At 38.6% G+C, this 16,193-nt stretch overlaps 1 protein-coding gene across 3 annotated transcripts; it reads left to right on the top strand.

Moving 5' to 3' along the window:
• Nucleotides 1-6: 6 nt before the first annotated feature.
• TIGD4 (tigger transposable element derived 4) lies at nucleotides 7-11,819 on the top strand. Of its 3 annotated transcripts, none has more exons than XM_014543894.1 (3): nucleotides 7-230; nucleotides 8,727-8,815; nucleotides 8,969-11,819. In XM_014543894.1, the coding sequence occupies exon 3, from the start codon at nucleotides 9,511-9,513 to the stop codon at nucleotides 11,047-11,049; it is 1,539 nt and encodes a 512-aa protein (XP_014399380.1). In that variant the 5' UTR covers nucleotides 7-230; nucleotides 8,727-8,815; nucleotides 8,969-9,510; the 3' UTR covers nucleotides 11,050-11,819. The 3 variants fall into 3 exon arrangements, with proteins under 3 accessions (XP_014399380.1, XP_005871479.2, XP_014399381.1); XM_014543895.1 differs by lacking the exon at nucleotides 7-230 and adding an exon at nucleotides 7,984-8,007; XM_005871417.2 differs by lacking the exon at nucleotides 8,727-8,815 and having other exon boundaries at nucleotides 21-47.
• Nucleotides 11,820-16,193: the final 4,374 nt, after the last annotated feature.

Genomic DNA, 16,193 nt, shown 5'->3' with positions numbered 1-16,193 from the left:
GCGGCCTTAGCAACCACATCCGGGGCTCCGCCCGTGCGGTTGCCCGGGTAATTTTCTGGCTTCGGTGGGATCACAGAGGGGCGTGTACGCGGGTTCCGAGGCACCTGCCAGAGCTGGGAGCTTGCGCGGGCCTGAGCTTGACGGGTCGGAGGTCTCCAGGAGCCCTCAGCATCCCTCCTTTCTCATTCACACACCCCAGCCTCGCGCGTTAGGCGTCCCCCCAACAGACGGTGAGCCGGCGGCGGGAGGGTGGAGGCGGACGTAGCTCACCGCCCCGTAAATCCCCGGAGAGCCCAAGCTCCTTTCTCCGCTGCGGGGAGCACGGAGGTTGCTCCAGTCCCGCGGGGGTGGGAGGTGGAGGGAATGCGGGGTCCGGGAGCAGATGCGCTGCGGGCGCCTCGCCGCCGCTTCCTGGGCGCCTGGAGCCCCCTCCCGGCCACGTCCTCACGCCCACCCTCTCGGGGAGACCCGACCACCACGGCCGCGGGCATCCCCGAGTTCTCGTCACTGCTCTGTCTGCGATCACTTTCTGCTCTGCTCGCTCGCTGACAGTGGATCCCCGTACTTTTCTTTCCTGCTCCTATTGATCCATAGAACCGATTTTTTTTTTCCTTCTTTGCTTGCCCCGTTACTTCTTAAGTGGATCACTGCCCTGTCCACAGACACCGCTGGACAGTCCCTTTTTCTCAGAGCCCTTTGTAGTTTCCTAAATTGAGGCCCCCAAACTGTACTCCGGACACTCCCCCTCGCCCCGCACCGAATGGAGGAAGAGTATGAATGGAGGGAGAGTACGGCTCCTCAGTGGTGCGAGACACCCCTGACGCTCCTGTACATGCTGTGTACACAGTTGACGCCTCCACACGTGCCTCCCTTCAAGGTTCTGGACTGCTTTTCCTCGGACAGCGTGGCTGCTCATTTCTACCGCCATTTCCTTTAGAAATGCGAAGGGATACAAACAGTGCACTCCATATATATCTATATATCTATATCTATCTATCTATCATCTATCTATCCATATATATAACATAGTGCCCCAAGGCAGACTCTGCCTCTATAAATTTCTAGGGAGTTTCAGGGAACAGTATATCCCTGTGTACAGATGTCTTCTCCATATCCGTGAATAGTAAATACTCATGACACCACAAATGTTTCAAAAATAAAATAACAATATCTATTTTCTAAGATCTCCAGGACATCTCCTCTAACAGAAATAGCACTGAAATCCCAAAACATAAATGGAATATCAATAGCCCTTATCTTAAATGGTTCTGTTCTTTAAAAAAGAGCAAATATAAATGCCAATTCACCCAAACTGTCACAAGTTCTGGAGCTTACTATGGCCTTTCAGTTCAGAGCCATCCTATTAGTCTTCTCAATTATAAGAAAAGGATCCCAATTAGACTAATTACTGCTCTTCTTGTATAGGAACCGAATGGACTGTAGTGGCTAAGGACAAGGGTTCTTGGAGTTCCCAAAGGTGACCAGGAGGAGCTGCCGGCCGCGGTGCTGGTGGTGCTGGAGTGATGTGCACGTAACTGTTTGGGCTGACTGGTGTCTTAAGGACTCCTGCGAGCTGTCTTGAGTTTGGGGACACGTAGCTTCATTGCAGTCAGTCTCACTATTAGTTTGTTACACTCAGGTTTGTGGACACTTGCTTTAGTTATGTGTCCTTTGATGGATGATGTCCTCGGAAGGTGCTGATGGCCTTGATAGAGATTCTGATGGACTTGGAACTAATGCTAACTTGTGCTTGGTGGAGGTGCTGTGGATCATGTTAGGTACTTTTCAGTCTAGCGTGATCCTGGCACTGTGCATGATTAGTCCTCATATGCAGTGTGCAGAGCTATATACAGGGTTAATCTTCCCCATGATTTCTGCTGCCCCGAGGGAAATCAGAGTGCAGGTTGGCTTGAAGAAAACACTGGAAGCTACTTCAGCTGGTGGTGGAAAACAGTGAAAGTCTATGCAATTTCTTTGGGAAAAGGAACCAGTAACAGGTATTCTTCAGATTTGGGGAAAATTTTTCATACTAACTGAAAGACCTTATTTTAAACCTAACTCTGCTTAGATGGAGACATTTTTTCTTCCCTCTTTCTTCTCTCCCTCCTTCCTTCCTTCTTTCCTTTCTTTATTACCTCCCTTCCTCCCAACCTTTGTTCTCCCCCCGCCCTCTCTGTATCTATCTTTCTCGGTCTCCCTCCATCCCTTCCGCCCTCCTCCCTCCTCTCCCCCACCCTCCCACTTCCTCCTCTTCCTCCTCCCTCTCCCTCTGCCCCCTAGAGTTTAGGGAATTCTACTTAACCATTTTTAGGAGGAATAGATGATAACTACTTTTCTCTCAGTTGGCAATTATGTATGGAGAGGTAAGAAAGGAATAGCTGCCTGCCGTATATGTTTATGACAAGGGGATTTTCTACGTATTTATCTTTGCACTGTTATTGTCTATTATTCAGCTTTCAAAAAATCAGGTACCATGTATTCATTTGGCTTATGAGGAACTCTGGCAGCCTATCTCATTTATTGGCCAGAAGGAAAGGAGGCAACGAGTTAAAGGATATTGTTATTGTTCCTTTCTGAATGAAGTAAAAGTGAACATGACCTTTTCTCTTTGCTTTAGATGTTGAATATTGTATACTGTGTATCAATATTATTTCCTCAATGAAAGAGGAAGGTGATACCTTTAGATTTTTTTTGTGGGGAACTCCAGTAATGTTGTAATATTTTCATCACTCTTTATTAGCATTCCCCTTTTCATGCAGAAATAATTAGTTACTGATTGCACAGTATAATTCTCTGGGAACAATTTCTTTATTAAGGGATATTGATTAATGGAACACTTAAAGAAGCCCACGAGTGGTAGAATGAGTAGAACATAAGAGTAGACATTGTTTTAACTACAAAGAGAAAAAAACCTGAACTTAATCATAATTCCGTTACCTAGAGTCAACATTCAACATTTTGGTTAATGTCTTTTTTTCTATGCACATATATTTATTCTTCATTAACAAATCATTATTGAGAACCTTCTGTTTACTAAGCACTACAGGAATAGCCATGACCCTCTGGCCTCCTGCAATTTTAAGTATATGTTGTATTTCTTGGCATAGTTTTGCATTTTGCTTTTTTCACTTATTATAGTATGGAATTTTCCTCTCATCATTAAATATTCTCCTTTAGTGGCTCAGTAGTATTTAGCATAGATTTTCCTTAATTTATATCTAATCCTTTTGGTTGCACATTTAGATTATTTTAAGTCTTGTCTATAATTATAAAACAACTAGAGGCCCATTGCAGGAAGATTCCTGCAAGAATAGGGCTTCCTGCAGCTGCCCTGCTCCCTCCTGTGTCCGCTGCCTCGGCTCCGCTCCGTCTCTGCTGCCTGGGCTCCCTCCCTTCTCTAACAATTCACTCCCTTCTGCAGCGCTTGGCTTCCTTCTACGCTGTCTTCAGCCTTTGCTCCACGCCTGTGTATGCAAATTAACCACCATATTTGTTGGGTTAATTTGCATACTCGCTCTGATTGGCTGGTGGGCATTGCGGAGGGATGGTCAATTTGCATGTTTCTCTTTTATTAGTGTAGATGTGAGGAATATTATAGTGTGGTAGAATTCTAAGATGATTTCCAATTATCCTCACTTTGTATAATTCTCTTCCCTGTGAACGTGATAGAATATCATTCACATGATGGTTATATACAAAAAAAGACTTTGCAGATGTAATTAAGGTTACTAATCAGTTGACTTTGAGTTAATCAAAAGGGAGATAATCTGGGTGGACCTGAACTGATCACTTAGGCCTTCTAAGAGTAGAGAGTTTTCTCCTGTTGGTGGCAGCAGAGGAAGTCAGAGGAATTGGAAGCATGAGAGAGAATTGACTTGAGGAAGGCCATAGGCAAGCACCTGACATAGGCCTCCAGGAACTGAGAGCAGTCTCTGCTGACAGCCAACAAAAAACCAAGGACCTCAGTCCTACATCCACAAGGAGTTGAATTCTGCAAATAACCTGAATGAGGTTGGAAGCCAGTTTTCCCCCAGAGTCTCCAGATAAGAGTCCCACATGACTAGCAACTTGTTTTCTGCCTTGTGAGATAATAAATAGCTGTTGTTTTAAGCCACTAAAAGTGTGGTGATTTTATGCAGCAATAGAAAATGAATACATGTGTAAGCTAGATTATTTTTACATCTATAATTATTTGGGGGGGATAAATTGCAGATATAGACTTGCTGAGTAAAAGTTATGGACATTTTTAAGATTTTTGTATCATATAAGTAATTTGCCCTCCAAGAGTTTTAACCAATTTATGTGCCTCCTAATAACCTATGTTTTTGCATTCTGGCAAACACTAGATATGGCCATTCTGACAGGCAGAAACCAAAACCAAAAAGGTATCCCCTATTTTGAAAGAAGTTTTACATTTCTATTATGACCAGTAGAATTGACCACTGTTTTCTTTATTTTGGGTTCAGTTGGCAAGTCTTTTTTAGTGAATGCCTATTTTTATTCTTTAGTTAGCTTTATTATTAACATAGATAAAATAGTTCCTAACATGTAGTACAGCATTTTTCTGCTGTAATATTTTTAAGGGTAGAATGATTAATGAGCTTAATTGAGAGAATGAGTACTTCTGAGAAATATTACCTGCTGCCACATGCCCAAACATAATATTGTGGGAGAATAGAAAATGTCAGCTTCTTGATTAGACAGTAGATGCTCTATTCTTTTCTAGGGAAAAAAAATCTAGCTTGTCTGATTAGAAATGTGGTTATTTCAAGAATAAAGATATATTGTATCTTACCAGGGAAAATTATAGCTTCTACTACTATTTTATAAGGAAATATGTGCTATTACCTATCAGAAAAAAACCTAATATCTTCCTAAATAAACATATCATTTTTCTTTTTTAAAAGTATTTTTATTGTTTTTTTTAGAGAGAGAGGAAGGAAGAGGGATAGAGAGATAGAAACATCAATGATGATAAAGAATCATTGATTGGTTGCTTCCTGCATGGCCCCCACAAGGGATGGAGTCCACAACTGACAGGGAATCGAACTGGTGACCTTTTGTTCCTGGGTAAATGCTCAACTGCTGAGCCACACCAGCTGGGCAACATATCACTTTTCAATTTGATCAAGATAACAAGTAATCTCTGATTATGTATATTATATTGCTTTATTTGGGATGTGGTAAGGGAGGAAATTCAAATTACTTTTTCTTTAATCCTTGTGATTTGAGATAATAGGGTTTCTTTCTGACAAATGAAATAAGGTAGAAGGAAAAAAGGAGGGATAAAAGAAAAGAAGAAAAAAGGAAGAAATGAGAAAAGTTGGGAGATTGAAGAATAGTTTTGCTTGATTTTGTCTTTACATAAAAATTGGTTCTTACTACCTCAATTTCTAAAGGTTGGCATCTTCCTAATAAGAACAAGATATTCATAAATTTTTACTTTGAAACTATAAATGTATAGGAAATTACACAAAAACATACAGGAGAGCCGAAACCGGTTTGGCTCAGTGGATAGAGCGTCAGCCTGCAGACTGAAGGGTCCCAGGTTTGATTCCGGTCAAGGGCATGTACCTGGGTTGCGGGCACATCCCCAGTGGGAGATGTGCAGGAGGCAGCTGATCGATGTTTCTCTCTCATTGATGTTTCTGACTCTCTATCTCTCTCCCTTCCTCTCTGTAAAAAATCAATAAAATATATTTTAAAAAAAACATACAGGAGAGCCAATATATGAGAAAAAAATGTTTTTAGTTGAATGGTAAAATCTTATTCACTTACAAAAGTTATCCTTCCCTCGGTTGCTATTTGTGTTCACAGAATTCATAATGGCCTGTTCTTCTATGGAGGTCTGATATTGCTTTTGTTGTTGTTAGGTTTGGATAGGCATTGGAAATGCTGACTTTGGCTTTGTGCTGGGGGTATAGAATGTGTAACTATTATCAGAGGAGGCCACACCAGTATGGTTCAAGGACACTGTACTATAGTGAAAAGAATGGTAGACTTGACATTAGAAAGCCTTGATTCCGACTGCACTCAACCACATTATAACTATACTAGAGGCCCAGTGCGCACGAAATCATGCACGGTTAGGGTCCCTAGGCCTAGCCTGGCCTCCATCGCATGACCTCTGTGGCCCTGTGACACTATGTGAAGCTCCCCACCCCAGGACACTCTGTGATGCTCGCAGCCCCTCGACTGCTCCGTGAAGCTTGCTGCTGCCCCGAAAAGCTCACCGCTAGATGCTCCGTGAAACTCCCCCCGCCCCATCACTGCTCTGCGAGGCTCCCCCAACCCCGCGACTGCTCCACGAAATTCCCCTGCCCCGCGACTGCTTCTCAAAACTCGCTGCCACCTGGGTGACTGCTCCGCTAAGCTCACGGCCACCCCGTGAAGTAGCCCACCACTGCTGCTCAACAGTCCCCAGTCCTGCCTCGCTGCCAGCCTCCCCCTCATGGTGAATGGCTTGGGGGTCAGGAGAGGGGGGGTGACCGAGAGGTGCTCCATGCACTTCATGGTGACCATTCGCCTGTGCAGTCATGATGGCACCTAGCTCTTTATATATATTAGGACTAGGGGCCCAGTGCACAAATTCATGCACCTTGAAAGGAACGTGCAAGTGGGGCTGGCACCGTCAGTGGGTGCGAGTGGCAGCTGCTGCCCCAATTGCCCCTCAGGAGCAGGGGGAGGTGGAGAAGCCCTCAGGGGTGATCAGGGCTGGCAGCCACCGCTCGCACCCGCTGATGGTGCCGAGCGATTGGGACTGGCCCCGGGTGCCAGCAGTGGGAGCAGAGAATTTCAGTAACCACCAGGGGCTTGCCCTGATGACAGCAGCTGGTGCCCTGCCTTGGTCTGGCACCCCCGCTCACCTGCTCCACCATCCTGCTGTGGCCGACACCCGCCATGTTCCACGCTCTGCCGCCTGCTGCCAACACCTGCCATGTTCCGCGCGCGCCCCTTGGTGGTGAGCGCAGTCATAGCAACTGGTTGTTCAGTTGTTCCGCCATTCAGTCTATTTGCATATTAGCCTTTTATTATATAGGATGAGCTTTGAAATCCAGTTTGACCTTACTCCTGAGTTGTTTGGAATATAGGAAGTAAACCAGTTTAGAAATTAAAGCCTAAGCTATCATAATTATTATTAGGATCTTTCTTGCAAATAACAACAATGGTAAACTCCTTAACTGGTTGTAACTCCTATGATAAAAATTATTTCTTGATTTGGACAACAAAGGCAGAGGAATTTTGACAAAAAGTTTTTTCAAAAAATTTTGAACAAAAAAAAATATGCACATGCCACTTGAAACTGAGGAGTACAGGGAGAAAAACTAGAGGAATGGAGCACCCACACTATTTCATACAGCATAACACCTGCATATCAAATTAGCTTGTTATCTTAGTCTGCAGTAGTTCTAAAGACTATAGATTCAGTACTCTTTGGTTTAAGAAACTTTGCTTTCAGTATCTACAGGGTGGGCAAAAATAGGTTTCTGGTTATTTGCAGGGGGAAAAAACAAATAATACAATAATTAATTCATAAATAATAATACAAAAATAAACTATAAACCTCCTTTTGCCAATCCCCATATTGTAAAATCTTGAATTTTATAGACTGACACAACAAAAGTGACATTAGAGCAGTGGTTCTCAACCTTCCTAATGCCGCTACCCTTTAATACAGTTCCTCATGTTGTGGTGACCCCCAACCATAAAATTATTTTCGTTGCTACTTCATAACTGTAATTTTGCTACTGTTATTAATCGTAATGTAAACATCTGATATGCAGGATGTATTTTCATTGTTACAAATTGAACATAATTAAAGCAGAGTGATTAATCACAAAAACAATATGTAATTATATATGTGTTTTCCGATGGTCTTAGGCGACCCCTGTGAAAGGGTCATTGGACCCCCAAAAGGGTTGCAACCCACAGGTTGAGAACCGCTGCATTAGAGAGAAGGTAAGGATGATGAGATCATCACCACACACTTACTGAATATCTTCTAAGGTACTAAATATTCTGCTAAGTGCTTTACACTCTTTCATTGAATCCCATTGAAAGTGCAATAATCCTCTGAGGCAGATGCTATAGTTAACCCCTATTTTACAAGTACGAAAACTGAGGTCAAATTAAGTAAACTACCCAGGATCACATAAGTACTAAATGGCAGAGTCATTTGTCAATTCAAATGTGCCTGGCACCAAAGCCCATATCTTTACACTATGATAAGCCCTTTATTTTACAGATAAGGGAGTAGAGAGACTAAGACCTATGGTCACTCTCCTTTGTAGTCTAGGTCTTTTTCTGCCTTATATCCTCTTAATAATTTGTTTATTCTTATGCATTTTGTCAAGTATTTCTGGCCTCTGTGCATCTGACTAATGCATCAAATTGATACAAAAATTAGTAGATACTTTTAATTGATACATTTAGATAGAATAAGATTTAGATTTTAAAACTATGTAATGAATTCACTTGATTGGATTTTTAGTGAAGCATTTTCTACCAGATTCCCATAAAGGAGACACTGTCTCTCATGTGCTATTAAAAGTTGGACCTTGTGACTACTGTCTGACTATGTTTTTCTTTTAGAGAAGTCAGAGGGGGCAGTCTGTGACTTCATGTGAAAAATAGCCACCAAAGATATATCCAGCATCATTTTTAGTTCTTTAATTTTGGTCAGCCCACATTTTCAAAACAGATTAAATTTGTCTGGTTTATTTCAGAAGTATATATTACAAAGCATTCAAAGGCAAGTGAAAATTCAAATGCACAGAGCAGAGCTAGAGAGCTTTCTACAGAGGCTCTTCAGAAGGTAAGCATTTCTCCTGCTTTGGCTATTGTATTTTCAGAAACATGTTCCCATTCTTGTTTATTATTAAAAGCATAACTCATTAGTGTAAATATTTTTCATATTCATTTGACATATTGCTAAAAATGCTGTTTTGTTTGTTTTTGTATTTTCAAGAGACAGAAGGCATACTGTCAAGCCCTAAGGATTCTACCGTTTCCTTCTCTACCCTGAAGAGACTTGGAAATTAATGGGTAACATTTTGCATGAAAATTTCTAAATGCTACTTGTTCTTATCTCTGAGGCCTTCTGTGGAGAATTAATAGGAGGTTGAATGAGCAAATGGATAAAGTGAACCGTCTTAAAGGATTGAAGTTCCAAAAATATATCAGCAGGACTGGACAGGTTTGAGATAATGAGATTTCTATTTTAGCTTGACTTCTGAAACTCTGAATAAACTATAAACTGAGCTACACAAGGTCCTGGGAAGGAAGTTTTTCTTCTAAACTATTCTAGTTGCATATAACATTTTTCTTATTTAGATCCTTTGAAAAAATATATATTTAGTCATCAATAGGAATAAGACTATTATACACGTACCAACTTGTAATGTACGAAGTGGGAGAGAAAGCAGCAAATTGTGTCATACAGGAAAAGACATTTAATTAAAGAAACAGACACCAGGAAGAGGAGAAATCTCTATATAAGTGCTGGTTGAGATGGCAGAAGCTTCTGCAGATGCCTCAACTCTCCCCGTAACAGTGAAAAAGAAGAAAAGTTTATCCATTGAAGAAAAGATCGACATCATAAATGCAGTAGAAAGTGGCAAGAAAAAAGCAGAGATTGCAGCTGAATATGGAATAAAGAAAAATTCATTGTCCTCTATTATGAAGAATAAAGACAAAGTTCTAGAAGCCTTTGAATCTCTGAGATTTGATCCAAAGAGAAAAAGACTGAGAACTGCTTTCTACACAGATCTGGAAGAGGCATTAATGAGGTGGTACCGAATTGCTCAGTGTCTAAATGTACCAGTTAATGGTCCAATGTTGCGTCTAAAAGCAAATGATTTTGCCCAGAAACTGGGACATAATGATTTTAAGTGTAGTAATGGTTGGCTGGATCGCTTTAAATCCAGGTATGGTTTAGTATTCAGAGCTCAACCTGTAGAAGCTACAGGGGTATCAGTAGACCCTTCAGCGGTGTGGCACCAAAACGTACTTCCTTATTATTTAAATGATTATCATCCTAAAAATGTTTTTAATATAAAAGAGACTGGACTGCTTTATCGAATGTTACCTACAAATACATTTGCATTTAAAGGAGAAACATGCTCAATTGGAAAGTTATGCAAAGACAGAATAACCCTGGTGGTCGGGACGAACATGGATGGCTCCGAAAAACTTCCTTTGCTTATCATTGGGAAAAACAGAAATCCACATTGTTTCAAAGGAATAAAATCGTTGCCTGTGTATTATGAAGCTAACAGAATGGCATGGATGACCTCAGATATATTTGAACAGTGGATGCAGAAGCTTGATGAGAAATTTCAAGCCCAGCAACGAAGAGTTGTGATTTTTGTTGATGCTCTTCCTGCACACCCAGAGGTAAAGAACCTGAAGTCCATTGAGTTAGCATTTTTCCCATCATGTTTGTCTCCCAAATTTATAGCTATGAAACAAGGTGTTATTAAAAGCCTTAAAATCAAATATCGACATTGTCTTATCAAGAAATTTTTAAGTTCTGTTGAAGGCAGCAAAGAATTTACATTTTCCCTACTAGATGCAGTTGACACATTGCATCTCTGTTGGAGGGCTGTAACCCCAGAGACTATTGCTAAGAGCTATGAAGAGGCAGGATTCAAATCTCAACAGGGAGAAAGCGACAAGACGAATACAGAGTCCAACACTGGTCTTGATTTGGTTGCCCACGCCCAAGCAGCGGGAGTGGAGTTTCCTGAAGGTTTATCTATCGAAGAGTATGCTGCCCTGGACGATGACTTGGAGACATGTGAAGCAGCGCCAAGTGGTGATACGGTCTGGACCAAAGAAAGTAAATCAGATGAAACTGGATTTTATACTTCTGATGAAGAGGAGGATGGTGGGTCTCTGGGAACTGAACTTCCTTTACCCTCAAAAAATGAGGCAATAACTGCTTTAGCTACTCTTAAAAATTTTCTTAGAAGTCAAGATATGAATGATGGGCTTCATAATTCTTTAGCAGACCTTGAAATTTTTATTAACTCTTTATCACTTAAGTAATTAATTATTTTACAACAACTGAAGACTAATACCTTTTCCTGATATATTTTTCTATATGAGGTATGTAAAGGGAAAATACCACAAACATAAAAAATGAAAAATTAGTACATTTGGTTTACTTGCAAATGTCTGGTAAAATTCCCTATGTAGATTAAATAATGATTAAGTAAATGAAAAAGCTGAATTTCAATTTAGCAAGCTTTTGGAAAGTAGAAATGTATTTAAGAGGCCTGTACTTGAAAAATATGGTAAATGTGTTAAAAATAAAAACTATCCAGCTATCTGATTTATACAGATTGAATTGGTGATTACTATTTTCTTTCTTTTTTAATATGTAGGTCATGTTCCGAATATTTTAACTTATCTACCTCATTTAAGGAACAAAATATTTATTATTGCTTAGATATTTATTTTATAAGTACATATATATGCCATGTATGTTTTAACTAGACTCTTAAGGATCAAGTAAATTTTAAATTTTTCTCATAATGAGCTAATATTTTTAAAAATAAATGATAAAAAAACTACTGAAAATAAAACTGGACCCAGTCATACACCAAAATGATTAAAAATTTGTCTTAACTATTTTCAAGTTATTTCTATATAAGTTCAAACAAAAGACTGACATCAGACTTTTCTTGTCATCTAAAAACGGAAGATGATATGGATTCTTTCTAAATATTTGTATGTATATGTGTGTGAAATAGTAAAATACATTATTAAAACATTTGTTAAACTCTTATGATATTTATATTGTAATAAGACTACTCTTAAAAAGGAGACATATGTACTATTCTTTGTAATACTTTAAGCAATAAAATAAAATTTAAAAATAAATAAAAAATAAATATGAAGATTACATATATTGCTACTAGAAAAAAATATCTTATGTGGTTCTTAGTTTTCTAATTTTAACAGCTGAAGCTTATAATCTATAATATTTATTTCCTTGATCTTACTGAATCTTATTTTTAGTAAAAGCTGAGTGTCCGTTAGCATATTCTAATGTATTTAATCCCCCCTCCATGGTAATATTTTGGATTAAATTTCTGTTTGAGGAAGCTTTGTCTACAGAATGTTTTAAAATATTGTATCCAATTATCTACTCTTTATCCACAAAATAGTCTGTAAACAGTAAAAATATAACAATAGGTCAGACTTTTATTTTTTACTTTTTTTTTTTTAAATCTTTGTTGAAGGGATACATAGATCCTCCTTTTTCCCCCATTAACCTCTTCCAGCCCGCTCCAGTCCTCCCCACCCCCAGGCCCTCACCAGCCCTTTGTCTGTGTCCATGGGTTATGCATATATACATACAAGTTCATTGGGTCAGACTTTTATATTGTTAAATTTTAAATTGTATGCTTATTTAACTCATTATATCTAATCTAGGGTCCCCTTTCAAAACTATTTTGGAAAATGTAAAACATTATCCAGTTTCTTTTTATTATGAATTATTAGTGTGCCAACAAGACACATTTCAAATGAAATATTCATAGAAAGTATTTTTATTTTCCATTGTTGATTTACTCTGCTTTTGAGATTTTGTAATAGCAACACTTAAAATTAAGAGTTTGTTTTAGAATGAAATATGGATTATTAAAATCATTTTTATTGGTGATTTGATTTAAAATTTTAGTGTGGTAGAATTTTGGACCGAAAGTAGCTCTTCAGAGCCCCAGCTATAAATATAATATCTGGCATATATTGAGTTCTCAACAATTTTTTTCTTTCTTTTTGCATTTCATAACATTTTTATATCAAATATTTTCATTTTAGTCATTTAAGATACTCTATGAAATAAGGATTATTATCTTCATGTTTACAGATGAGGAATTTAAAACCTGGAAATACTAAATTCTTTGTTTAGAATATCAGAGCCCAAGCTAAAATGCAGCAGTTCCCTGTCACCTCGTCCTGTGTTATTCTAACTAGATACCTTTATGCTGCTTTTCTGTACTCTATAAAAGAAAATTCTATTATTTTCCCCTTGAATTTAGGGGCCTGAGGGTGAAATATTTCAGAGAACATGCTGAAACTATGCTGATAGCTCTATCACAAGATCTCTCCTGAGAACACTATTACTAATGAAATACTACTGGAAACCGTCTGATTTGGCAATTCTGTACCATTCTAACACACAGGTTCCAGTGGAGTTCTATTGAAAGTATTTAAAGCAACTTTAATATTTCTGAAGTGCAGAAAGCATCTACTCCTTTTTTCCTTTATATGATATGACTCCTTTTTTTGTTTTTGTTTTTACTTCTAGGGCATAATAAACGTAAAAATGATTTTAAAAAAAAGACAAGGCTGCTATATAAAAGGATAAGAAAAACTTAACTTCAGATTTAAATTCAAAGACAAACTTTAAGTTGTTAATGTTGTACACTCTTCTGTTAAATTTACAAAATATGTAGATGCAAATAATTTTCAGAACAATTAAAGTTAAATATTCATTTGTCCTAGGACATAGAGGATTGCACTGCATACCTTGCTCCTGATTTATCTTCTCTATACAATCAATGCAAGTTGGAACTAAATGCCACTTGTCTTTTCACCTGTTTTTCAATTAAATGTGGCATTATTTCCATTGTTTCTTGCTTTATAATTTCCTACTGTTTCAATAAGGTTTTTGCTTCTTTCTACTTCATCAAGCAACAAATCTTGAATTTGGGACATTATTTCACTACCAATGGGCTACTGAACTGCTAGTGAAAGGTTTGGTTCAGGATAAAGTAGGACAATGAGTAAATCAAGGCCTGTGGGTTTCATTTTGCCCCCTGGCTTCTCCTTTGGACCTAAGGTTAAAGGTCAAACATCGCTTTTACTGAATACAAAGCAGAATAATTGGGAGGGGGAGGAAACTAGGGAAGGGCAGATGTCAAGAGAAGCCCTTTTCAATCACTGGTCCAACAGGGACTCGGTAGAGACTGGCAGAGAGAGATTTGCCCCTTGAGAGTGGCAGCACCACATATCGGCTGCCTCGAAGATTCAGAGTCTAGTGATGGGCTGGATCTTTGGGAGCACCATGAGCTCCCTGAGCTAAGGACAGTGCAGCCTAAGGCAGCCAAGAAGCTACACCAGATGCTGGGAGATCCTACCACCACAGGAGATAAAAGACTAGGTTGGGGACCATAGTGTGCACACAATAAGTTCTCAGAAAATAATCTCACTCAATGGACTAAATTACTTTTAGCCCTAGTTTTATGCTTGCAAAAGACATTTCATTTCTCTGAACTGTTTGCTTCATCCATAAAATGAGACTGACATACCATTTGATTTTCTTTTGAGGAAAGAAAATTTTGCATATGAAGACATTTAGCAAACTCTAAAATGTTCCACAACTATAGGGAATGGCTAGAAAGGTGCTTTTGTTCCTACTTCCAGATATGCCCAAGTATTAACATTGTGGTCACTAAACATCAATGACCAATTTTCTTATTGGAATTCTTCTGTGCAATAAAATAGGGAGGCTAACATTTCTAGAAATATGCAATTTATCTGTAGAACTAAACATTTATTTCCATTTTGAATGAGGGAAATAAGGCGACTTAGAAATCTTCATTTTTCCTGACTTGATCATTGTGCAAAGCAATTCAATAAAATAAGTATTCATCACAAAGTAGCCCTTTCAGTCACCACATTAGTTCATTCAATTGTATTATTTTCTTGGGCTGTGAAGCCAAGGGTAACCCAGAGCTCGGGGGAGACTAAGTAATATAAACACGGTAGTAGTCTGCATGGGCTGCCATAACAAAATACCAAAACACCATAAATTGGGTGGCTTAAACAACAGAAATTTATTTTCTCAGTTCTGGAGGCTGGATGTCTGAGATTAAGGTGCCAGCATGGTCAGTTTATGGTTAGGGTTCGCCCCTTGCTTTATAGATAGTCACGTGACTTCTTTGTGCCAAAACACACACACACACACACACACACACACGCACGCACACGCGCACACACACACACACACACACACAGAGAGAGAGAGAGAGAGAGAGAGAGAGAGAGAGAGAGAGAGAGAGAGAGAGAGAGAGAGAGAGAGAGAGAGAGAGAGAGAGAGAGAGAGAGGAGAGACACCAAATTCTTTGGTATCTCTTCTTACAAGAGCACCAATCCCATCATAGAGCCCTCACCCTCATGGCCGCATCTAACCCTAATTTGCTCCCAAAGGCCCTATCTCCAAATCAAATACCATCACACTGTGAGTGAGGGTGGATTTAGGGATTCAACATAAATTTTTAAGGGGAACAGTCCATAACAATTACCTAGTACCAATAAAATGTTTTTTAACCATTGGTTAAATAGATGAATTATTCAATACAGGTATTCACATATTAATTAAGTTTCCAACTTGCTAAAAACTGAAAGAGAAGAGCATGCATATTTCAGAATGTTAATCAGCTATAGCTATTAGGAAGGACTTTAAAGTTTATGAAACTTAAGAAGCAATGTGGAACTACATCATGTCCTTGAATAAATAGGAAGAGTTAATATTGAAATATATCTTTCCTCCAACTTAATCTCAATAAAAGTCCCAATGCAGATTTACTGAAAACTTTGCAAAATAATTCTGATTTTCACCTAGAAGAATGAATACTATGTATCAATATCTAAGAAAATTTTGAGAAAAACAAGTACTTGATTTAACAGAAGTTTAAACAATATGGTGTAAAAAAGAGAATTAATAGGTCATCAAAGGAATAATATATGATATCTAGAAAAATACAATAAATTTAGCATATGATAAAATGGTTTGAATCAGTGGTTAAATAGATGAATTATTCAATAACTGGTATTGGGCTAACTGGCTAAATATAGGATTTTTTAAGTCATACATCAAAATGAATCCTAAAAGCATTAGACTTTTGAAATGAAAGAAAGAAGGAAGGAAGGAAGGGAGGAAGAAAGGAAGGAAGAAAAGGAAGGAAGGGAGGAAGAAAGAAAGGGAAAAGAGGAGAGAACAGAAAGAAACTTGCAAATACTAGGAAAAATATAGTTAAATCTAAATATTTTCATATTTTAATAGGTAAGATATTTTAAGAAGTGACACTCAAGAAAATTCATTGAGAATAAAAATACCAAAAGTATGAAAAGATTTTCAAAATCACTAGAAATCAAAGAAATGCAAGCAAAAACAATAT

This window comes from Myotis brandtii, unplaced genomic scaffold (genome assembly GCF_000412655.1).
Source record: "Myotis brandtii unplaced genomic scaffold, ASM41265v1 scaffold34, whole genome shotgun sequence".
Lineage (NCBI taxonomy): Eukaryota > Metazoa > Chordata > Mammalia > Chiroptera > Vespertilionidae > Myotis > Myotis brandtii.
The sequence above is the reverse complement of the archived record's forward strand: the minus strand, read 5'-3'. Positions and strand labels throughout refer to the sequence as shown.